The sequence below is a fragment of the Mauremys reevesii genome, linkage group 7 (assembly GCF_016161935.1).
Source record: "Mauremys reevesii isolate NIE-2019 linkage group 7, ASM1616193v1, whole genome shotgun sequence".
In the NCBI taxonomy this organism is placed as follows: domain Eukaryota; kingdom Metazoa; phylum Chordata; order Testudines; family Geoemydidae; genus Mauremys; species Mauremys reevesii.
Window position 1 is genome coordinate 44,733,586 of NC_052629.1, and position 24,582 is coordinate 44,758,167.

The 24,582-nt window shown below is 40.3% G+C and overlaps 1 protein-coding gene across 2 annotated transcripts in view; it reads left to right on the forward strand.

Annotated features, from left to right (window-relative positions):
- The window catches only part of CTNNA3 (catenin alpha 3), a 958,387-nt gene that overhangs the window by 825,931 nt on the left and 107,874 nt on the right, over positions 1-24,582 (forward strand). For both annotated transcript variants that reach the window (XM_039481066.1, XM_039481067.1), the window contains one exon: positions 21,405-21,497. In XM_039481066.1, coding sequence (XP_039337000.1) covers positions 21,405-21,497 — 93 coding nt within the window. The remainder of the gene's footprint in view (positions 1-21,404; positions 21,498-24,582) is intronic.

A 24,582-nucleotide genomic window follows, 5' to 3' on the forward strand; every position in this document is an offset into this window, starting at 1 on the left:
TCTGGAAATAGCACAAGACATGGAAATAGCTGCACAGGATGCTTTGTATTTACAGCACTAAGCAGCATGGTGATGGCCAAAGAGAACAAGGCACCATACAAAAACTGTCCAGCATTCCACACCAAGCAAATGAATTAAGTAAACAGAGGTACCTCCTTAAGAACACACACACTTGCTTTAAATTGGGGGAGAAACATGTCCGTCTCTCCTGCCCATACAAGGATATGGAGTGCTGAGTTTGCTGGAAGTGAGATCATCTTTCAAATGCATGCTGTAAAAAACAGACACCTGGAAGGGAAAATGTGAGTCACAAGAAAGAGGCTCACCAGACTGCAGAAGAAGAAAAGGAGCCAGAAGCCAAGGACTCATATACTACATTTAATATTACAAGCAGAAGCCAAAAGGAGAAGTGACTGCGAGGGAATGTGACAGTGGACAAAGAATAATAATGGAGAACCATTCAGAAGCTTCTCCATCTATAATCAGTGAGGCTACTTATCACCAGTTGTGGCCATAGTTGGCAGCAGCAAAGATGGTGTTACACGGAGATGCAGGAGAACAAGTTCCAGTGAGAGAGACAGTCAACATGGAGGTGGGATACCAGTACCAGAAGCTTCAGTAATAGTGAAGGGGAATGGCCCCAGTCTCATGGGGTGAGACTGGTTAAACCTATTAAAACTTGATTGGGCAGTAGAACCAATGCTTGAAAAACCAGCAATTCAGGGAAGGTCTTGGTACTCTGAAAAGGGTCACTGGCAGAATTTACATGGATCCCAATTCTAACCCACGTTTCTTTAAGCCAAGGCCATGCACCATAAGGAAGACCAAGAACTGGACCAATTCTAGGCAGCTGGTATTACTGAGTTTGTCCAATTCTCAGATGAGGCTACCTCTATTGTCCCAGTGTTGAAATCAGATGGTGGAATGAGAATATTCTTCGACTACAAGGTCATGGTCAAGCCTGTGACCAAATTAGATATGTATCTTCTGCCCAGGACTGAAACATTCACAAAAAATGATTTCAGTGATGTGCACCTCCAAATCCTTCAGGATAATAGATCTAAACTCTATGTACTGATCAAGACTCCCAATGTGTTTTTTTTTTGTTTTTTTTTGTTACAGACACCTCCAATTTGGAGTATCAGCTGTTCCAGATATTTTTTAGAGGGCAATGGACAATTTATTCCAAGGCATGACACATGTCTGTGGATATCTTGATATTCTGATTACAGGATAATCTGAATCAAAACACTTTCAAAACTTGGACTGGGTATTGCAAAAATTGGCTGATGCAGATATCTGTCATAAAAGGGAGAAGTGTATTTTTCAGGCAGCTGAAGTCATTAACTTGGACACAAAATTGATCTGACTGTTTTACATCCGGTAGAGAAGGTATGGGCCATTACTGAGACACCACCACCAAAGTCAGTGTCCAAAGTCAGCTTTTGCCAGAAGCTGGGTATGGACGACAGGGAATAGATCACTTGATGATTACCTGTTCTGTTAATTCCCTCTGGGGCACCTGGCACTGGCCACTGTTGGAAGACAGGATACTGGGCTAGATGTACCTTTGGTCTGACCCAGTATGGCCATTTTTATGTTCAAATTGAAATCCTTTTTAGGCCTGGTAAATTATTATGGTAACTTTTTACCCAACTTGGTATCTGTATCGACCCCATTACACAAACTGTTACAGAAAGAGATAGCATTCCAGTGAGGTCAAAAACAAAAAATAGCATTTCCAGAAGCAAAGAAAGTCTTCAATCCTTTTAGTTTATTATGCTAGCCAGAAAGAACTAATACTGACTTATGATGCCTCACCATATAGGCTGGAAGTGGTATTAGTCCTCCAAATGTCCGATGGATATGAGTTATGCATCAAGGTCCCCAATTCTACTCTTATTTATATGGCAGGTATTTGGTTATACATTCAGACCATAAACCTCTGAAAGGTCTGTTTGTAGAGCCCTGCGCGGATACACGAATGTGTATCCACATCTGATCCGCAATCCACAAAAATTATCTGCAGATATCCATGGATTTGCAGGGCTCTACACCAGGGGCAGACTGAGGCTCCGAGGCACCCACCACACACACACCCAGAGCCCAGTCAGGAGAGACGCACTGACAGCCATGGGGAGATGCGGCAGACCCTCCACCTGCCCTGAGTGTGGGACCCAAGCAGCTCCTGGCCCCTGTCCCTGCCCCCCAGGCCTCCCAACCAGGACAGGTGGCAGATCCACACCGTGGTTCCTCACAGTTGCCCACCCGCTCTTACTCTCAGAGCCCTGCGCAGATCCAAAATTTGTACCCACATCCGATCTGGTGTCCGCAGAAATGGCCCATGGATATCCACACTCACGATACGTGGTGCTAAAGCTGTTACATGAAGCATATCCTGGCACTGTATATATGAAGGGGCTCTCACAGTAATGTGTGGTGTCTGGGAATGAATTGGGAGATCGAGACTGTTGTGCAAGAGTGTGTTGTTTGCCAATCCAGCCACTGTGCTCCAATTACAGTTATTTTGTATTTATGAGGGTGGCCTCAGCAACTGTGGTAAGGCTTCATGTAGACTATGCTGGTCCATTTATGGGGAAAATATTTTTAATAATAATTGATGCTCCTTCAAAATGGATTGAGGCACATATGATAATGCCTTCCTCTGCAGCCAAGGCTACAATTGATAAACTTCAAGTTATATTTTCCATTTATGCATTGCCTGAGACAGTGGGAAGTGACAGGGGTACCCAGTTCACTGGTCATGTGTTTCAGGAAAAAACAGCATCAAACTCATGAGACCTGTAACATACCACCTTTACCCTTCTTCAAATGGCCTCGTGGAGTGAGCTGTTCAAACCATAAAAGAGGGAATGAAAAAGTTGGCATATAGTAGTATAGAAGCCAAGCTGGCCAGGCTTCTTTGCCAGTATTGCATAACACCACAAGCCACTATAGGTAAGTCAACTGCAGAACTCTAATGCTAAGGAAACTAAGAACTCATATGGACTCTTTACACCCTGATGAAGCTGATAAGGAGAGGGAAAGTCAGGCAGCAACAAAGTTATATTATGATGTACAGGCATGACTACGAACTTTAGAAGTAGGTAATGCAGTATATGATCTTAATTTCCTCAATGGCCCTCACTGGTGATCAAATTGCAATGTAACACTGATGTGACCACTTTCTTGCATTATTGAGTTACCAGATGAGAGGCACATTCATGGACATCACAATCAGGTTAATGTATAGTACCATGAGGAGTTATCTGTAGAGAATTCTCAGTTGGATATTGATGTAGCAGGTGTTGCGGAATCATTAGTTTACCCAATTGCTATATCCAGAAATAGTGGAATTGCTGAGGACCCTGTACCAACTCTATAGCAGACTTGGAAGTTAAGCCTACAGAGACATTTATCAGAAAAGCTCTTGTGCATCTGCTACTGATCAAGGGACACAGGTGTTTCCACCGAGCTGTTCTAGAAGATTTCCCAAATTAATGAGAGAGGGCAGAATAACTTTCTGTGATGGCCTGACAATTAGGATAGTCTACCCCAACCTCTTAGTTAGGGTGTTTTGTTGATATAATCATGTTTTTAAGTTTATTATTACCAATAATTTAAAGGTGGTAATGTTGTCAATGTTTTTTTATATTTATTGCCTCTTGGTGGCCAATGTGAGAATAGGTATTTACTGTTAGGTTTCAGAGTAGCAGCTGTGTTAGTCTGTATCCACAAAAAGAACAGGAGTATTTGTGGCACCTTAGAGACTAACAAATTTATTTGAGCATAAGCTTTCGTGAGCTACAGCCCACTTCATTGGATGCGTAGAATGGAACATACAGAGAACATGAAAAGGTGGGAGTTCCCCTACCAACTCTAAGAGGCTAATTAATTAAGATGAACTGTTGTCAGAAAAAAAAAATTTTGTAGTGGTAATCGAGATATCCCATTTAAGACAGTTTGACAAGAAGGTGTGAGGATACTTAACATGAGGAAAATTAATTAATTAATTAATTTTTCTATTCTGTTCCCAGCTATAAAAGAATGTGTATTTTTAGTTTACCCAAAGCACGGTAAATTCCATTCTGTAATTTCAAGCAATAATATTTCCTAGAGGAAATTAACAATACGCTACAATAATGAAAAACAAGCATAATGATTATTGCTTGTTTTTGCATCTATTTGACAGGATTTGCATTATCTAATTAGAATTACAATGTAGTTCCTATAGAGCTCTAATTTGTATTTAAATTTATGGTCTTTGTAGAAAAAGAACACATGCATACCTCAGAAGGAAAATGCCATTGAAATAGTACTGTCAGGCTAACGGCATGTGTTCTCTAGCAATGTACTATTTGATTTTGTGTAACAATTTATTTTTACTTTTACAAAGTAATGATAGAAAACAATGCTTACAAAGTCGCGTAATGTATATTTGCTTCTATTCCATTTATCTGTATGTAATTGTATTTAAACTCAAACAAAATGGTCCATATCAAGTTTTCAGATGTTTCATGTTATATTCTTCCTTCAACTTTGCTATTTCATTGGCTTGAATTATCTCATTCTTTCTGATAAATGCCATTGCATTGACCCATGTCGTGTATTAAGCTTCAAAAATACAGGAGATACAATTTTCTATGGAATCAGTACTAGCACTGACCATTTGATTGACTGAATTACAGATGAGGCTCTCCAGTGTGTCCTTCACAATTCCACATAAGTAAAAGCGCTGTATGATGTCTCTCAGACTGTACATAGTTTGATTTAAAATGCAGCTTCACCCTGTTTGCAGCACAAATCCCTGTTGCTGTCCTGTTGAGTGATATTTTCTTAGTTTCAGATTAAAAAAAAATCAGTGTTCATGACAGAATTAAAGACTGTGAAGTTCTCTGTTTACACACAGAATAAAATGGCAATAGGCAGAAGCTTCACCCACATTGCCCTATCAGTGTGACTTATGGGAATCAGAGGGTAGATCGGGTTTCATGCCTGTTTTACCAGAGGAGCATAAGTTATTCTGCACTCCCACAGGCCCTATTGTAAAGCTGCCTTTGGTGAAAGACTACAGAGGATGTGAGGTCTCAGGGAAGTCCATGGGACTACTCACCTGCTTAAAATTAGATACATCCTTAAGTACCTTGCTGAATGAGGACTTCAGTTGGGTTCAGTAGTATGCTACTGGCTTTCATGAGCTCCTCTACTGAGATATCTTGCCATCATGCTAGAAATTGCATTAGTCAATCTATGAAGCTTGTGTCCAACTTCTGGTGTTGTACTCAGTTAGAAAATTTCCAACCAACTCTAATGTTGTGGGCACTCTGGTTTACCACTTTGGGGACACATGATAGTGGAGGCAAATAGATCTAGATTTTGCAGAAAGATTTCTAAAATAATCACTGTTTACTTTAGATAGTACAAGAGTTATTCTACAGATTCGGGAAAAACAATAAACACCTGTACACCATTCTCTGCCTCAGTTTCCTCACCACTCTTGAGCATTCTTTGGGATTTAGATCAGTGTCCTTTCAGGGTTCCAATACAGCTCCCGATTCTACCTTGACTGAATTTTAAAGAATCCTTATTGAAGTTGCAGGAACAAACCATCCCGAAGTGTAGAAAGAATAGTAAATATGGCAGGCAACCAGCTTGGCTTAACAGTGAAATCCTTTCTGACCTTAAACACAAAAAAGAAGCTTACAAGAAGTGGAAAGTTGGATAAATGACTAGGGAGGAATATAAAAATATTGCTCAGGCATGCAGGAGTGAAATCAGGAAGGCCAGAGCACAACTGGAGTTGCAGCTAGCAAGGGATGTTAGGAGTAACAAGAAGGGTTTCTACAGGTATGTTAGCAACAAGAAGGTCAGGGAAAGTGCGGGCCCTTTACTGAATGGGGGAGTCAACATAGTGACAGAGGATGTGGAAAAAGCTAATGTACTCAATGCTTTTTTTACCTCTGTCTTCATGAACAAGGTCAGCTCCCGGACTACTGCACTGGGCAGCACAGTATAGCGGGAGAGGTGACCAGCCTTCTGTGGAGAAAGAAGTGGTTCAGGACTATTTAGAAAAGCTGGATGAGCACAAGTCTCTGGGGCCGGATGCACTGCATCCGAGGGTGCTAAAGGAGTTGGTGGATGTGATTGCAGAGCCATTGGCCATTATCCTTGAAAACTCATGGTGATCGGGGGAGGTCCTGGATGACTGGCAAAAAGCTAATGTAGTGCCCATCTTTAAACAAGGGAAGAAGGAGGATCCAGGGAACTACAGGCCAGTCAACCTCACTTCAGTCCCTGGAAAAATCATGGAGCAGCTCCTCAAGGAATCAATTCTGAAGCACTTAGAGGAGAGGAAAGTGATGAGGAACAGTCAGCATGGATTTACCAAGGGCAAGTCATCCCTGACTAACCTAATTGCCTTCTATGGCGAGATAACTCGCTCTGTGGATGAGGGGAAAGCAATGGACATGTTATTCTTTGACTTTAGCAAAGCTTTTGATATGGTCTCCCACAGTATTCTTGCCAGCAAGTTAAAGAAGTATGGGCTGGATGAATGGATTATAAGGTGGATAGAAAGCTGGCTAGATTGTTGGGCTTGACAGGTAGTGATCAATGGCTCCATGTCTAGTTGGCAGCCGGTATCAAGCGGAGTGCCCCCAGGGTCTGTCCTGGGGCCGGTTTTGTTCAATATCTTTATTAATGATCTGGAGGATAGTGTGGATTGCACCCTCATCAAGTTTGCAGATGACACTGGGAGGGGTGGTAGATACGCAGGAGGGTAGGGATAGGATACAGAGGGACCTAGACAAATTAGAGGATTGGGCCAAAATAAATCTGATGAGGTTTAACAAGTACAAGTGCAGAGTCCTGCACTTAGGACAGAAGAATCCTGTGCACTGTTACAGACTAGGGGCTGAGTGGTTAGGTAGCAGTTCTGCAGAAAAGGACCTAGAGGTTACAGTGGATGAGAAGCTGGATATGAATCAATAGTGTGCCCTTGTTGCCCATAAGGCTAACAGCCTTGGTCTGTATAAGTAGGGGCATTGCCAGCAGATCGAGGGACGTGATCGTTCCCCTCTATTCGACATTGGTGATGCCTCATCTGGAGTACTGTGTCCAGGTTTGGGCCCCACACTGCAAGAAGGATGTGGAAAATTGGAAAGAGTCCAGCGGAGGGCAACAAAAAATAATTAGGGGGCTGGAGCACATGTCTTATGAGGAGAGGATGAGGGTACTGGGATTGTTTAGTCTGCAGAAGAGAAGAATGAGGGGGGATTTGATAGCTGCTTTCAACTACTTGAAAGAGGGTTCCAAAGAGGATGGATCTAGACCAGCGGCTGGCAACCTTTCAGAAGTGGTGTGCCGAGTCTTCATGTATTCACTCTAATTTAAGGTTTCGTGTGCCAGTAATACATTTTAATGTTTTTAGAAGGTCTCTTTCTATAAGTCTATAATATATAACTAAACTATTGTTGTTTGGTAAGGTAAATAAGGTTTTTAAAATGTTTAGGAAGCTTCATTTAAAATTAAATTAAAATGCAGAGCCCCCCGGACCAGTGGCCAGGACCCGGGCAGTGTTAGTGCCACTGAAAATCAGCTCACATGCCGCCTTCGGCACACGTGCCATAGGTTGCCTACCCTGATCTAGACTGTTCTTAGCGGTACCATAAGACAGAACAAGGAATAATGGTCTCAAGTTGCAGTGTGGGAGGTTAGGTTGGATATTAGGAAAATCTTTTTCACTAGGAGGGTGGTGAAGCACTGGAATGGGTTACCTAGGGAGGTGGTAGAATCTCCTTCCTTAGACATTTTTAAGGTCAGGCTTGACAAAGCCCTGGCTGGGATGATTTAGATGGGGACTGGTCCTGCTTTGAGCAGGGGGTTGGGCTAGATGACCTCCTGAGGTCGCTTCCAATCCTGATATTCTGTAATTCTATGATCCTCCAGCACAGGGCCCCTCTGCAGTCAGTGTTTGTCAGCTCCAATTGGTCCAGCAATCAAAAAGTTCCATATTGCTCAAAAAACCTGCCCCCTTTTTTGTCCCTTTCTGAGTCCCTCTTCAACTTCTCAGTGTGTGTTTTTAATAAACCCATGCTCTTGCATCTCTGTATCTTTGTCCTCTTCTGGGAATTTTCCAGCCCTTAAAACCCTATCTCTCTGCAGACTAGCTGAAGAAAACTTGTTTATCTTAGGATGCATCCATCCCATTATTCTGTTCAGGCAAGATCTATTCAGTTGTTGATGACTGTCCTACTCAGAGACAGACTCAGGCACCTCTCCTTATCTCTCTACCACAAGGAATATGAGGGAAGAATACAGTTAAGATAATCATAAGGACTTAGACATACAGACAATTCATAATTTCCAATAGGATTCGTAAATTATATAGAGAGAGAGAGACAGAGAGAGAGAGATTGATTCCCCAAATTGTCACAATATCCTAGGTATCATGCTTGTCTGCTTACCACACTGCTATTCATTCTCCTGTCTTTTTGTCTATTTCTTTCTGCGAGCACTCTCTCTCTCACTCTCTCTCCATATAACACTTTTGTGTTTGGTCTCTCTACTCCTCCTCTCACTCACTATCTCAAATTTCCAAGGATGTCTGGCATGGAACTTAGTGAACAATTTTGCAAAGGTGAAAGTGCACCTCAAAAATGAATTACCCAAGATGATATGTCAGGGAGATGGAAGGGGAAGGGAAGAAACTTTGACATTTCATATTTCCTGAAATTTCAGGATTTGAAACCATCCAAAATGAGCTAGTGAAAAAATTCACAAAATTGAATCAATTTTGCGAATTACAGTAATTATAGTAACTTTGGTACATTCTTTTAAGTATAACCGAATTAATATAATTGTAGTACATTATTTCATTATGAAAAAATGGGAGCTTTATGTGTGCTGGTAACGCTGAAGTTTATGAACTAGAATTGCTACCTTATGAACTAAAATCAGAATAGTTTGACCAGGAAGTTGAGAACAGTATACGGCACTGGAGCTCTAAGCAGTTAAACTTCATGTGGTATGACTAAACCAGGGAAAAGATTGCATACTGAAACCCCTGCGTGTGTGAGCTGTTTTTTTTTTAAGGCTGTGGTTATATGCTTTCCAGTTTGGGGATGGGTGAATAAAACTTTTAATTAACCATCAAGCCTTTATTTGGTTGACTTTGTTTTATTAAAGCTAGATTCACCACTCAAGAGGTCCCTGTGACATACAGAAATAGCAAAGACTAATGGGAAAATTTAAGATTTCATCTGTTTGAAATATTATTTTATGTGGAAAATCTACTCTGATAATAAAAGCTTATCAGCCTCTTGTGTCAGAGCCAAGTTACGGATTTGTGACATGAATGTTGGTTTGCCCAGTGATGTGCTTAATAGAGTGTTTAGTTCCACCTGAACTGCCAGCTGACATGGAGTACTCAGTTAAATAATTATTGGTTACAGAAGTGGAAGTGGATTCATGTTGAATGACTTGGACCCTCCTGATCATTAAAAATTAGGAGTGAAATATTTCTGTCTATAATTATAAAGTTATAATAAAAGGCTAAATAATACAGGATTAGCAAATGTTTCTTCAGTTAGTTTGCGTGAAGAACATGTGCTAAAACTGAGAGGTCTGTACCTCAACAATAATTAGAAAATGTTGAGGGTAGGCTTATGAGGGAAGGATAGCAATGGGTGTTACCTATGCATGGGAACCTCATCTTGTTGAGAATTTAACTAGATAGTATATAGATGTAACAAAATGTTATAGTTGTGGGGGAGTTTGTGACTGCCAGGCTAATTTTGACTGCTATATGTTAAAAAGCGTTTATTTAAGAGGCTTGTGGTGAAGAGCCAGTTTGAAGCCCAGAGGCTTGAAACACTGTACGTTTGTCTGCTGAAATAAGCTCTTCCTTCATGGTGTTGTGACACTTATGCAAAAGTTACAAAATTATGGTATTGGACTGGTAAATAGCAAGCCAGTTGGGAAAATACAGTTGAGTTGTCAGACTGTCACAATGGGCGCCCAAAGTACTTTTGGAAAGCTGAATGTTCTGCAGGAGCTCCTGAAAAGACATGACAGAATCATCTGCAAGTTGGTGAGGGAGGCATAAGTCCATCACCCAGACACATTACCTCCTGGTGACTAATTTCTACTCAATTCCATAAATCACACTTTCATTACAAATACATTATTCCATATATATTACCCGTACATCCATCTCACAATGATTATGAATCTTGACAAGTTTTGAGCTTTCTCTAGACACTTTACATGTTACTCTTTATGGATAAATATCCTGTAAGATGTTTTTGGTGTAGAGAGTTTATCAGGCCTTCAGACTGTTGTTTGCTCTTTTTTGATAGGTAGGGGTGGGGGTGGGCAATAAACTTACCCAGAAATTGTGAGTTTGCTGACATATTTCTTCTTGGTAAGAAAGTACAGTAACATGTTCAAAGAGAAACTGACCTGTGCAAAAAGAGATTTCAAATCATGCTCTGGGCTTTGGAAATATCTGGATGGTATTTCGCTTCCTTCACAACCCAGCTCTTCCCATGAAGCATCTGTTTAGTACAGAGAAGGAAGGTATGTCTCAGAGTCCTGATTTACTACATGAAAAATTTGATTCAGTGCAGGATTGTCTTGTTAAATACAGATAACACAATTGAAGCTGGTTTGGGAAAATGTCAACATACAGAATTTTGAGTAAGATGTAGAGAACACTTTGTCAGAGTTGGAGGAGATTATCATTGTATTAATGAAGGACAATAAATCTATACCAGCTAAAATGGACAAACCAGAATTAAAGCCAAGAAAGGAATTTGAGACTGGTGAGGAAAAATAAAGACTTTCTGTCAGTGCCTGGCCATGCTTCAAAAGGCATTTCACTGATGAACCAAACTCATTTATTTTTGCTAAATAAGTATACTTTAAGGATATTCAGATACATTTCCCTAATGTGGTCCAAATTACCCTTTCATAAAACACATCACATGAAGAATCAAGATTTTGAACCTGGGTTAGATCATTTGATCACACATAACCCAAAGATACAATTCTTTTGATGCGAGCTTGTAAAAACATATGGGGGGAAAAATTGAGGTTTTTTTAATTCGATGTTTTGCATCTAGCCAAAAAGTTCCAAATGAATCACTCTCTATTAATGATTTAAAGGATGCTGAATTGATTGACATGTGCGAGAAACTAGAAGATGTGGACTGAAAACATGTGGATTGATGTGGACTGATTTCTTCATTACGGTGTAGTAACAGGCCTCATCAATGGTGAAATTTAAAACCTGATCTGATCTCAGGGAAATCATTGTGCTAGGAGCTGTGCAAGCACATACACCTCTACCTCAATATAACGCGACCTGATATAACACGAATTTAGATACAATGCGGTAAAGCAGCGCTCTGGGGAGGGGGCGGGGAGGAGGCTGCGCACTCTGGTGGATCAAAGCAAGTTCGATATGATGCAGTTTCACCTATAATGCGGTAAGATTTTTTGGCTCCCGAGGATAGAGGTGTAGTAAGAGATAACGATGCTCTGAAGAACTTAAAATTTAAGGGCCTGATTTTCGGTGTGATAGGAAACTGCAGCTCCCATACATTTCCATTGGAATTATGGGTGTTCAGCAGTTCTGCCAATCAGGCTTTAAATAAACAAGACAGACAAAGGTAGGGAAGGAAAAACAGAGGCACGGAGAGGCAAAGTGACTTGCCCAGAGTCACACAGCAGATCAGTGACAAGAGCTGGGAACAGATCCCAGGTCTACTGAGTTCCAGAATAGTGCCTTATTCATTGGACCATTGCTTCTTAGCAATGCAGGATCAGGTACTTAAATATTTTATAAACGAAGAATTCAGTCACGGTGATGATTAAAGCAACAATGCTGCAAACACACAGGTGCTTTACTTTTACTCATATGAGTAGTTCAATTGAAGTCAATAATATTACTCATGAATAAAGTTAAGCACATGCATAAGCATTTTTTAGCATCAGGACCGAAAGTTTGTATATTTCTCAAGGAGATTTTTTTTCCCCCATGAGTTCACATTTTAATGCACAACTGGGGACCTAATCGGTTAGTACTTGCCTGGTTTCAGTTTTTTCAGAAATGATTTGGGAGGAGAAATAGTTAATTCTTTTTTTAATATTTTTTCACTAACTGCAACAAAGACAGGGTTTTTTTTTTTTAGCACAGCAGCATTTCTTCAGGGTGCCACTGCTGGGTGTGAAGTATATTTGCTCTGTTTAAGGGAAATGTGACTGACTCAGCGCTTACCTTAGAAGGGAAATTAGTTTGGCTCTAGCCTGATCTGTTGCTCTCTCTAATCATCATTAACATATATGTGGCACAGAGTCCCTTTGTCAAAGGGTCCCCTGTTTTTTGCAAATAGAAGCAGATAAGAAGGTCCAATGAAGAAATGATCAGAGGAACCACTACAAACATAGACCCTGAACCTATAATTGGATTCAGCCAGGCAGATCCTTGGACCCCCATGGAACCCGATTGACTTTCATGGGGCTGCTCATGGATGTAAGGGTCCATTTGCACTGACCTTATTGCAGAATTGGGGCCATATTTTGCAGAGTCCTAACATTGTTTAAGTCTAGAGTTCGGAGGTTTTTATAGTTTACGATTGTGTTTATCTTACTGAAGCAGCAGTGCCTATAAAATTTTGATTATACAAAAGTAATTTGAAAATTCAATAAGAGGAACATAAGGGGAAGTGGGGAGAGGCCTTGTAGAGAACTTGTAGAGTTTGCACTGAAATGGTTTACCTGGAAAATTTTAAATGATGCTCTTTAATTCTTTTTAAAGTCATAAATGACTTTCAACACAATTTCTTTGTGTATAGAAATCTCTAAAAATAGAGGCTGCTGTCATTGCACATTTTGATAATTTATTTTGCATAAAAGTGTGATTATTCACAAACCTTTCACTTGTCGATTCATGCAAAAGGCGGTTTATTTTCAGCATGGTGCTGAGAATAAAAAGAAAAATCAGCTACATATACCTTTCTGCTACATTAAGCAATAAGGATAGTTTGGATTAAGGTAGTATAGGATTTTTTCTAAATGTATTTCATTTACTTTTATGAAGGAGTATTTTGTATATATGACCATGGGGCTGCTCTTGGATGTAAGGGTCCATTTGTACTGAGAAAATTAGCCTAGCCCCAATGGAAAGTTCTATACACAATTTAAAAATATAGGCTTACTTAGGTTGTTCCAAAAGGAGAAAGCAATTATGAGCTTTTGAAAATTCAAAATGGAAACGAGATTTTGTGTTGCTCTGGAGGTAACAATCACCATGACTGTGAAGATGTTTTTTTAATATACATGAGGCTAATGGAGAAAACAAGCTCTTGGTAACTTAATAAGACTGCTGTTTTCAAAATTCTGAATCATATTTAAGAATATAAATGTGTCTTCTAAATAGTTCAAGTGCGAGTATAAAAATGAAAATATACTGTAATTTCTCTAGTATTCTCCATTAATGTAATTGCTGATAAAAATGTAAAAGAAGTCAAGTGATTTAGTTTGTCACTATAAGTGTTAAACTTCTAAACAGTATTTTCATTATGAAGCATATATCTAGATTAGCTTCCCACTAGATGGAGCAAATGTATGTCAGCCCAGCAATGAAGACATGCAATATAGTGTAGCTGACAGAGGTGAAACACTGCAGATCTACATTTACAAAATGACACACTGCCTATTTTTTTCCGTTTAATATAAAAATTGCAGATTAATGCTGTAAAGCTTTTTTATCTAATCTGCACCAGATTAGGATAGATTTTCTACCTGTACCAGAATTAGATCCAGGAGCGTGTTCAAGACTTGAACATAAGGCCGTTCTGTACTCCAACCTGGCTTTTACCCTCCCTCTTGTCCCGTTAACTTTTTCCAGGGAAAAGTGGTGAGCAAAGGTGAATTATTTTGAAAAATGAAAGTGAAAAACACATAATTATTTAATAATGCAAAGTAAGTTGGGATGGAGGAGAAAATACACTTTTCCTGTTTATATATATATATAGTTGGCCTGTTCAAAAAAAGGCCATTGCTGAAGAACTGGGGTTTAAAGGTCAAACTTGTGATGGAAGTAGTTGTAAATCAGAAGAAGTGCTATTGCTTACCCAGGAGGAAACTGCTTGGTGACAGTTCTAAAACTCATGCTGATCATGTATAGTAGATTTTTTTCCTCCCGGAAAATTGTGTGTCTAAATTATACACAGTGAAAACAGTGGTCAGTGGTACTGCTGAAAACCAGTAAAAATCGCTGGTGTAAGGAGGAGGACTCCTAGGTCCTTTGTAGCACAGGACGGGGTTCTGGAAGAGTTGCTGGGCACTTCAAATGATGTGTAGGAGAGAGCAACATTTGATCCAGTTTAGTAGTTCCATAGGAGAATCCTAAGGCTTAGAGATGTGGATAGCTAAGCTCTAGGCAGCTAGATGCAGCCCCATGTTTGCCAGATGTCACTGATACTGACTAACATTCATACATTTGTCCTAATGTCGCTGTTATTCAGGTCAGGAAAGAGGCAGAGTTTCCCCCTCAATTCCTTCTCCTGGGTATTAGAGCTTCTCTGAAGGATAGCTCCAGCTGTCTGCTCAGGGCTCTAGCTCTTCTTCTTTTCCTCTCACTTTCTTCTTATACATTCCCTGGTCCCTGCTGTACCCCTCAGTGCAATACAGCTGGAGAAGAAACAGAGACAGCAGGGAGGAAAAGGAGGCATGCATTGAGGGCCAGATCTTTAAAGGTATTGAGGAGCTCTAATTCCCTTTGGAATCAATCGGAGTCAGGCTCCTTTGAGGAGCTGGGCATGTTTGTCTCTCAGCTGTCATGGTGTGTTGCTGGTAGAAGCAAAAACGGGCACAACGGAGGTACGCTATTGATTAGCAATAACTAGGGGTACTCAAAAATGTTCTGTCAACATTTGTTTCAATGAAAAATGGGGTTTCAACTAAATAAAAGTTTTCAGAATGTCTGTTTCCTTGAACATTTTAAATTTTTTCCATCAGAAAACCAGTAACTTTAAATTTGTTTTTGTTTTTTAGCAATTTTTGAACCAAAAGAACGGGGTTTGCAGATTTTTGGTTCTCAACAAAAGTCAAAATTTTCAGCAGAAAAAAAAAATTCTACTCAGCTCTTGCAATAACTGGGAAGTGACATAGAATTATCACTACCTCTGTGTGCAATGGAGGCCCCAGCAAGCCCCCATGGACAGGAGAAAAATGGAGCAGGGAGAAGGCCTCCAACAAAATCCACATAGGTTAGAAGAGAGTGGGCGATGGATTGCCTCCAGGCCTTTCTCTCCAGCTGTCACCTCTTGCTTCATTTTGTCAGCCTTGGGAATGTTGGGGAGGTGTCATGCAGGGGTTTTGATCATCCTCCCTTCTTTATGGCTAGAAAAAAATTAACTTTTCCTGTTTATAACTGACTTAAACTTTTAAAATTTTGCCACTGTGTATCTGACAGTACTTTTACCAAAGCCACTTTTAATAAATTAGAAGTAGGTCGCCAACATTTTATTACTATGTTTTAAAGTAGTTTTAGACAAATATGGTCTACATGTTTCCTCGTTCTCCCACAACTTTCTCTCTCTCTCTCTCTCTCTCTCTATATATATATAAACACAGTGCTCAGCAGTATTTGTACAATTCAAGTTTAAAATATGGTGCTGCAAGTCAAGAATGGCTGGTAAGCAATACGTCAAATATGTTTACCCTACATGATTGTCTAGGGCAGGGATTGGCAACCTTTGGCACCCGGCCCATCAGGGAAATCCGCTGATGGGCCAAGACGGTTCGTTTACCTGCAGCATCCCAAGTTTGGCGGATCACAGCTCCCACTGGCCGTGGTTCGCTGTTCCAAGCCAATGGGGGCTGCAGGAAATGGCGGGCAGCACATCCCTTGGCCCACGCCGCTTTCTGCAGCCCCCATTGGCTTGGAACAGCGAACCACAGCCAGTGGGAGCTGCAATCCGCTGAACCTGCGGATGCTGCAAGTAAACCGGCCTGGCCCTCCAGCGGATTTTCCTGATGGGCTGCATGCCAAAGGTTGCCAGTCCCTGGTCTAGGGCCAGATTCTGACACCATTAACTCACATTGAACAGTAACTTACTCCATGAGTAGTTCCACTAAGGTTAATGGGATCACTTGTGGAGTGAGATGCTGCGTAACATGACTAAATGTGTCAAACTTTGTCACTTAACCAAATATCCAGAATAGAACAAATAAATTAGAGTAGTCTCTTTGCACTGGTGTTTTCAAAGTAGAATGTACTGGACCAGATTCTAATCACACCAGAGTAACTATGGAGTAACCCTATTCATTGCAGTGCAGTTACTCCACATTTGCACTGGTACAATTGGGATCAGAATCTTGCTCAATGATGCCTAATGAGCTGTTACTCTACCATATTTTAACATTTATTTTGAACAGCAATTACTTGATACAGGAGCGTTTGATTAGCAAAGAGAGGCTGAGCAGAGGTTAAGCTGAACAAGTGAACTTTATTAAACCTTCTGAACTGCTTTGTCCATGTGACTGTGTTGTTTCCAGCCGAACTCCCTGCATTCCCTGTTTTCCTGGTGTCCCCTCACTAATAGTCCTTCCGGGAAACAGGAGTCCTCTGACTCCAGTTGCAGTAATCAATATACAGGCAGCACAGAAACCAAGAAAACATTAAACCACACATACAAAGAAAAAAAGGCTTAAAATTGAGGGTCTTAGCTAAACACAAAGCTAGATATTAGGCTGATATATCTTCCTTCAGTCACACCATTGTGCCTATTTGTTTATACACTATGGCAAATTTAAGACAATGCCTACCTTGAGATTTAGCCTTTGCTCTAAATTTTCTTGAGGTTTTTTGGTCTTTTATTTTATTTTTTTTAATTTTGGTTGGTGTTTTTTGGTTGTGGCCCCTTATTACAGTTCTGATGGCTTAATAGATGTGTTTGGAAAACACTGAAAAGACAATTGTTTGGAAAAATTTTTGTATTAAAATAAATTCCTGGATAACGTTGTTAAAAAGCAGCCAAACTCTTTGTTCTATATTCGTGGATTAAAAAACAAATAAACAAAGTAGCACATTTATCAGTTTTTAAAAAGATAATCTGGAAATACTAAAGGTGTACGAATATCTGAATATTAAAGTCAAGCATATTTTTATTCATTATTGTACCTAAGATGCTACTAGTAAATCAAATATAGGGGATATGTCATCAGAAGGGGCCTTTTATTTAATAAAATCAAATCCAAAGTTTAGCTCAGGGTTGCAATTCATCTGGATGAGGTATGATTGACTTACTGTTACACCTTAGAGCGAGCATAATGTCAGCAAGGTGTAAAATCCATCAATACTGGATTTGGCTATGAATATAATCATAATTTATAGCCTTCAGCATGAGTGAAATGTCTCATGAGGAAAAACTGTGAGAATGCAATGGTAATCTCATTCTACTCAAGTCTGGAGGGGAAAATGCATTCTTATTACTTGTGCAGCACTTCAGCAGTAACATTGTCATAATACTCCTAAATAGACGGGGACGTATTTTGGATTCATCTTTGATGAAATAGATGGAAAATTTTAACAGATAAACTGTCAAAATTTAGCAGTTTCTCCATTTGATTGCTGAGGGTAAAATATTATAGGAGAGCTGTACAAATATATATCTATATATTTCTATATATATTATAACTTACCTAAACCTTCAATTTCTAAACTCAAAAAAGTTAAAGATGGCATTACAATTGGTTGAAAAATGTATTATTTTCTGAAAAACTGTTTGACTAGCTCAATGTAATAGCAATTTATTATTTCTATATTGAAAAATATTGATGTAAACTAAGAAAATACATATCCTATAAAACTGTTCCAAGCATTTTGTTCACAGAAAACAGAAGGAATTCTTAAATTGGAAAGTCATGTTTATGAATTTCCTTACTCAACAATGTCTGACGGGGCACAGGTGACTCGGAGTGCATGTTAATTAAAGCTGGTCCTAAACCCATTACTAAAAATCCTTGGGCTGAATAAGCTTTGAGTGGCACAGACCTATTATAGTGTGCCCTTTGGCTATGAAAAAGGGAGCTTGGACCAGTTAATCTTTATGCCCAGCTGATCCCTGCTGTTGGAATGGTTGCTGAGGTCTGTTGACAGAATAAATTAGATCAGCCTGAAGGCTGATATTTATGTCAGGGCAAATATGAGGTGCCTGGACAAAATCCAGTGCTAGTGGAGTCATCCAGTGTTCCTCAGACATACAAGAGAACTTGAGGCTGGATCCAGTTACAAAGCTTCTACCATTCTACCGGTGACCATTAGAAAGCTAGGAATCTTCCCTTCCTCTTCCAGTGATTACAGTCTTTTAGTCTCGTGTGTCATCCAATGTGCTGAATGGATCTGAAGTGTGACATTATAATGTATAGAAAACCTTTTTGAGAGTATATTTTATTTAGCTATTTCTTAAATAAATGTCATTTCCCTCTCTCCTTTACCCTCCAAGGCCTGTACACTTAGGCTTATGATACTAAGTTAGTTTGCCTTTAGAGAAATAATGAAAAATAGCACCAATAAAATTTTGAAAAACTCTCTCAAATATTTCTGAAATAGTCTTTCTGTAAAATATGTGGCATGTAGAGAATACATGATGGTTTGGTATGGTTTAAAGGCTTTACTGAATGTCATTTGGGATGACCTAAATAGCTCACTTGTGAGTAATGAGACCATTCCAAGTTCATGCCAGTAAAACCTTTATACCACACCACCAAGTATTCTGTATATTCCATATATTTTACAGAAAAAATATTTGGGAAATGTTTGACTTTCAAACATTTTTATAGGTACATTTTTATTTTTTTCACTTATAAAGCCATGCTGCCTTTCTACCATGAGTCCAATTGTACAGTCCTCAGAGGTGGAGAAAAAAATAACTAATGTTTAGAAAAATCTAAAAATTATTTATAATAGTTTTCTATACTTAATGTAGTAAATTTAAGGTCCAATATCTTGTGTTTTACTATGAGAAGAAACAAAAGTGTCAAAACTTTTGAATGGGAGAATTATTTCTAGCCCTGTTTGGTTGTTATGGGCCTTAAAACTAGATTAGGACTGACTTGATCTGGGTAAAAAATTTTGGCCAATTTTTTTTTGGTGGAAAATGCAGATTTGGATCCACCATAACATTTTCTGAATTCATATCAACTGTTTGTCATTGTTATGGTTGAAAAAAAACATTAAAATAAAAAAAAAACATTGTTTCAACATTTTTTAAATGAAACATTTTAATTTTTCCATTTGAAACTTGCCATTTTGAAATTTCCTTCAGTTTTATTTTAAAAGTTTGTAAAAGCTTGAAATGAAAATGAAACATTTCATTCATCCCAAAACATTATTTTTCTACATTTTGACTCACCAAAGACAAATTAAAAATATTGTTTCAAATCAACCGAAAATGAACTCTTTTCAATTTTTCAGAACTTCCAAAAAACAAAAAATCAGTTATTCGAATAGCTCTAGGACTGCCTATCTGTGTGATCCAGCCAAAGTAATTTGGAGGAGCTAAATGGTAGTTTGTTTTTTATGCCCTTCAATTCTTGGCCTCCCTACCAAGACTTCCTACTGGGGTCTCAATTAGTTCTGATTCTGGTGGTGGTTTTTCTTGAACGGAGATATGTCCACTAAGAATCGGACTTAGTTCACATTGTGGGCTGTCAAACAGCGTTTAGATGGTAACAACTTTTAGTTATTATCGACTTACATGGAATTCTAACCAGTGACCTAAAGCTAAAAGACTTCACAACACATTACTAATCCTCTGAGCCTGCTGGCTCACTGTAACCACTCATATTTTATTTATTTATTTTATAAATGAAAAGAGTCTTAAATGCTGTAGGCTTTACAATCATATTTGCCTGAACAGTTGATCTTATATAGTAGAGGCTGTGAATATTGTTTTCTTATTAAATCTGGGCACATTTTCCAGAGCTTGCAATTTACTGGTGTCAAACTATACACTGGATTCAGGTAACTTATCTCCTGGAAACATTATTTTGCACAGTGGGTGAAATTTATTCCCCTGGGTAGTTCATTTTGGGCATCTGACAAAGATTACATTTTAGGGCAGTGCTCAAATCTTAGGACCTATACATACAAAAAATGCCAATATTTCTTTCTGACTGAAACTATAGAGTTAGTTCAGGCAAGTACTCCTACAGTAGGATTAATCTCTTCATAATGGATCTGTCAGTAACTGTGCATTGTCCCAGAGTCTCTCTTTTTTTTCCCCCATGTAAATTGGAGTGCACCAATAGAAATCTCTTTTCTATAATTACAGAGCTCTCCAGCTCATTTTAACAGCCAGTGTCTAATCTTGTACACTTCATGATCACAAGAATTTCATGTTTTTATTTGCTTACACAGTTTCTTTGGACTGGTACTGTAAAACAGCAAAACTTCTGGTTTGTTTTGTTTTTTTACAACTTTTCTGCAGCCACATCCATATTGTCTTATTTGCTGGATTATTTGGGGTATAATTCAGGATTTCTGCACGTGGCCTGCGTTACATGAGGCATTCAATAAAACTGAAAGACAAATTCAAAACTGATAAAAAGAAATGGTCTTTCTGACAGTGCATAATTAACCCATGGCACTTGGTATCTCTGAGGCTAAAAGTTTAGTAGGATTCAAAAAGAGGTTGGACATTTAGTTAGATAATGAGAACATCCAGAGTTACATTAGATAGAATAGGATAATAACTTTTTAAAAAATAAAAGTAAATGATACAAGCCCTGATGTTTCTGGGCATAAGCCAACCACTAATTGATGGGGGTTAGGAAGAAATTTCCTCTTTGGGGAAATTATTTCACAGTAGTCTACTTTCCTCTTAAATACCTCATGTGGACACTGTTACTGACAGGATACTGGGCTAGATGGGCCACTGGTCTGATCCAGTATGGCAAGTCTTCTCTTGTTTATGTAGCAATGGGTGGATGGCATAGATAGATATTTCTTTGAAGTGAAGAGAAATTGAATTTTTTTCTTTTTATTAATGAAAACACTGGCTAAATCTCATCCATCTCTGATCACATAGGGGTTCCCTGTAATATATGCTCTAGTAGCAATTATGCCAGACTAGAATACATGTAAACACAGACAATTTACTAAATGTCTTCTCCAAAATAGAACCTACTACCAGAAAATGGCTATTATGATATAATCCAAATTTGTTCAGACTTTTTTTTAACATTTACTAATAGCACAACTCTGCAAATTGATTTTTGTTGGTCTTTTAAGTGGACACAGGACAGGTTTAATATATTTTTGTTGTTATCTAATATTACAGTTGCTAACTATAAAACAGAATAACATCAATTTTGTCATGCTCTTCTCTTAGACGCCAGAGGAATTGGAAGATATATCGGACCTTGAAGAAGACTATGATGCACACAGTCGTACCAGTGTTCAAACTGAAGGGAAAACTGACAGGGTATGTATCAGACTAGTTTAATTAAAAAGCAGTTTGAAGAAGGTAAAAAAAACCCAAACCCTAACCTGTTCCTATTGCTGTTCCTGTGAAGCAATTTTGAGTCAGACAGTGAATCATCAAAATGTTGTTGCCCTCTTAATAGATTTCTGAAAATATGCATGGGATGTAGAACTGAAATATGAAGTGACAAAGACAGACCTGATTAAGTTGTACATATTCTGTGAAGATTTAAACCAGCCAGGCAACTTCTTATACATAAACACATACCTATGTAGACTTCAACTTGCTAAAGTTTAATAATCTTTGCGTTTGCCTAACCAAGGTTAGGTTAACCGTGTATCTTGACATTCAGGTTTTATTTGTGCTTTAAGTTTGTGATGCACTATATCCAAAAATGACTTCTGTATAAAACAAAAACAGCCCAGCAGCACAAAAAGGACTTGGTTAGAAGCTTAGCTGCAGCAATGTGTGCGTAATGGGATAACTTACTCCTTTCTCGGGAAGTACTTTGGCCTTGTCTACACTACAAGACTATTTCGAATCTACTTAAGTCGAATTTGTGGATTTGACCTTATGAAGTCGAATTTGTGTATCCACACTAAATACAGTAATTCGAATTTCTGAGTCCACATTAACGGGGCTGGCATCGACTTTGGAAGCGGTGCACTGTGGGAAGCTATCCCACAGTTCCCGCAGTCCCCACTGCCCATTGGAATGCTGGGTAGAGCCCCCAATGCCTGCTGGGGGGAGAAATGTGTCGAGGGTGGTTTTGGGTAACTGTCGTCATTGAACCGTCAATCACGCCATCCCTCCCTCCCTCCCTTAAAGCGCCTGCGGGCAATCTCTTCGTGCACTGTTCTGGTCAGTGATAGCGCGGACGCCACATCACTGCAGCATGGAGCCCGCTGCTATCATCGCCGTTTTCTCCTCCTCGCACTTTATCGTCCACCTCTTCCACAGTCAGCTGCTGAGCAATTGGACTACTTTTCAATGGTGCTGCAAGCACTGGGGGACCATAGGGGACGTTTTACCAACATGAATGTCGGGTGGCTGGGCAAGGTTCGTCATGCGTGTGTTCTCAGGAACTGTGGGCTGCGCATACGCCTGCAGGAAGGTAGTTTCTTCCCGGACCACGAAATAACTGTTGGGGATGTGCAGACGCCTATAGTCATCCTAGGTGACCCAGCCTGCCCGCTAATGCACTTGCTCATGAAGCCCTATACAGGTGCCTGGGACAGCGACAAGGAACTCTTCTAATCCCAGCGATCAGCGAGCAGCATGACCTGTGGCTGGTCAGTTTTTTTACAGAGAAGCTGAACGTGCCCCTGTTTCTTTACCCAGTTACTGTTGACTCTCCTCTTCGGTTACATACCCCGTTCACCCCGTTTCCCCCACTTCCAACACACGTGTAAAAATAAAATACATGTCACACTGTTACTTAAGAGAGGTTTCTTTATTCATGACTTTTCGTGAAAGGGTTGACACTGGGACGCAGACTGTGTTGGCTAGGGTGTGCGCTGATGTAAAGACTGCCTCTAAACTCAAGAAATGACAGGCTCCTGCTCCTACAGCGGTCCGCAGTGCCGGAATGCTTCTTTCAACGGAGCCTGCCATCCCTCTTTTTCGAATTCTGTGTGCGGGGGGATATGTGACCTTGTGGCGGAGGAGGACGGATACAGATTCCTCTGCTGCGTGACTCTGCGGTCCAGGACAAGGACCGCTGTATAAGATCTGTAACTGCCCTCCCCCGCTACAAAGTCACATCCCCACCGCCCACTCAGAACCTGGAAACCACCTCCCATACCGACCATGGTGCCTACTGACTGCACTGTGTGTATGACCCGCTGCTGATCCTTCCCCCGTGTCTGTACCATGGGAAAGGTGCCTGTCCTATGCAATTAACAACCCCCTTTCCCCCGCCCCCCATTCAAACACAGTCTTCTGTGAAAAAAAAATCGGAAACATTAATTAACAGCAAAGTATTTTTATTACTTAAGTAGACAGTTAGGTGATGGGACTGGGATTGGGACTTGTGTGAGTCAGGAAGGGAAGGACTTCTGAAAATGTAGGGTATGAGAGCTTTTGGGTACTTGAGCACTCTGCTGGGGTGCACTGACAGTATTGACGGCCCCGGGTGCCCCTCCTCCTGGTTATTTTGGGTGAGGGGGGTATATGACTTTGTGGCGGGGGAGGGCGGTTGAAGATACACTGCAGGGGAGCTCTGTCCTCCTGCGGTCCTGCAGAACATCCACAAGGCGCCGGAGCATGTCCGTTTGCTCCCTCACTAGTCCAAGCAGCGTTTGAGTCGCCTGCTTGTGTTCCTCACGCCACCTCTCCTCCCGTTCGCTGTCTGATCGCTTGTACTGAGAGACAGTCTCCCTCCACTGGCTCTGCTGGTCCGCCTTGGCTAGGTAGCAGCCCATACGTTCATCGACTATCTTGTCCCTTGTCTTTTTCTTTCTCCACCTAATCTTTGCCAGCCTCTGCGAGGTGGATGCTGTGGCAGGTCTGGAGACAGTGGAAGCTGTGAGATGGGAAACAGCGAGTGAATTCCTTGCAAAGATACATTTTTGCGAACAAATAACTGAGTCTAGGCTGTCTCTGTGAATTCTGTGTTGAGACCCCTGTGCCTGGTGGGGCACAAATCATTTTCGCGATGAATTCTGGGTAAATGTCGCGATTCAATCCTTCCTCCGGGAAAGCAACGGCAGACAATCTTATCGAGGCCCTTTTCCCGGAATTGCCCTTGCACACGCCATAGCGTGGCAACCATGGACCCTGTTTTGCCTTTTGTGTATGTCACCGTATGTGTACTAGATGCCGCTGACAGAGGCGGGCCAGCAGTGCCACACAGCAGCATGCTTTTGCTTTTGCATGACAGCAGGGATGGTTACCAGGCATACTGCACCATCTACCATACCATGAATTGGTAAGAAGATGGTAATAAGATGCTCATGGTTACCTGTCCTTTTGCACTGCACCATGTGGTGCTGTCATAAGTGCCCCTGGCCGATCAGCCAGGGGCGCAAAAGCCAAAATTGGGAATGACTCCCTGAGTCAATCCCTCCTTTTTGGTATCTAAAAA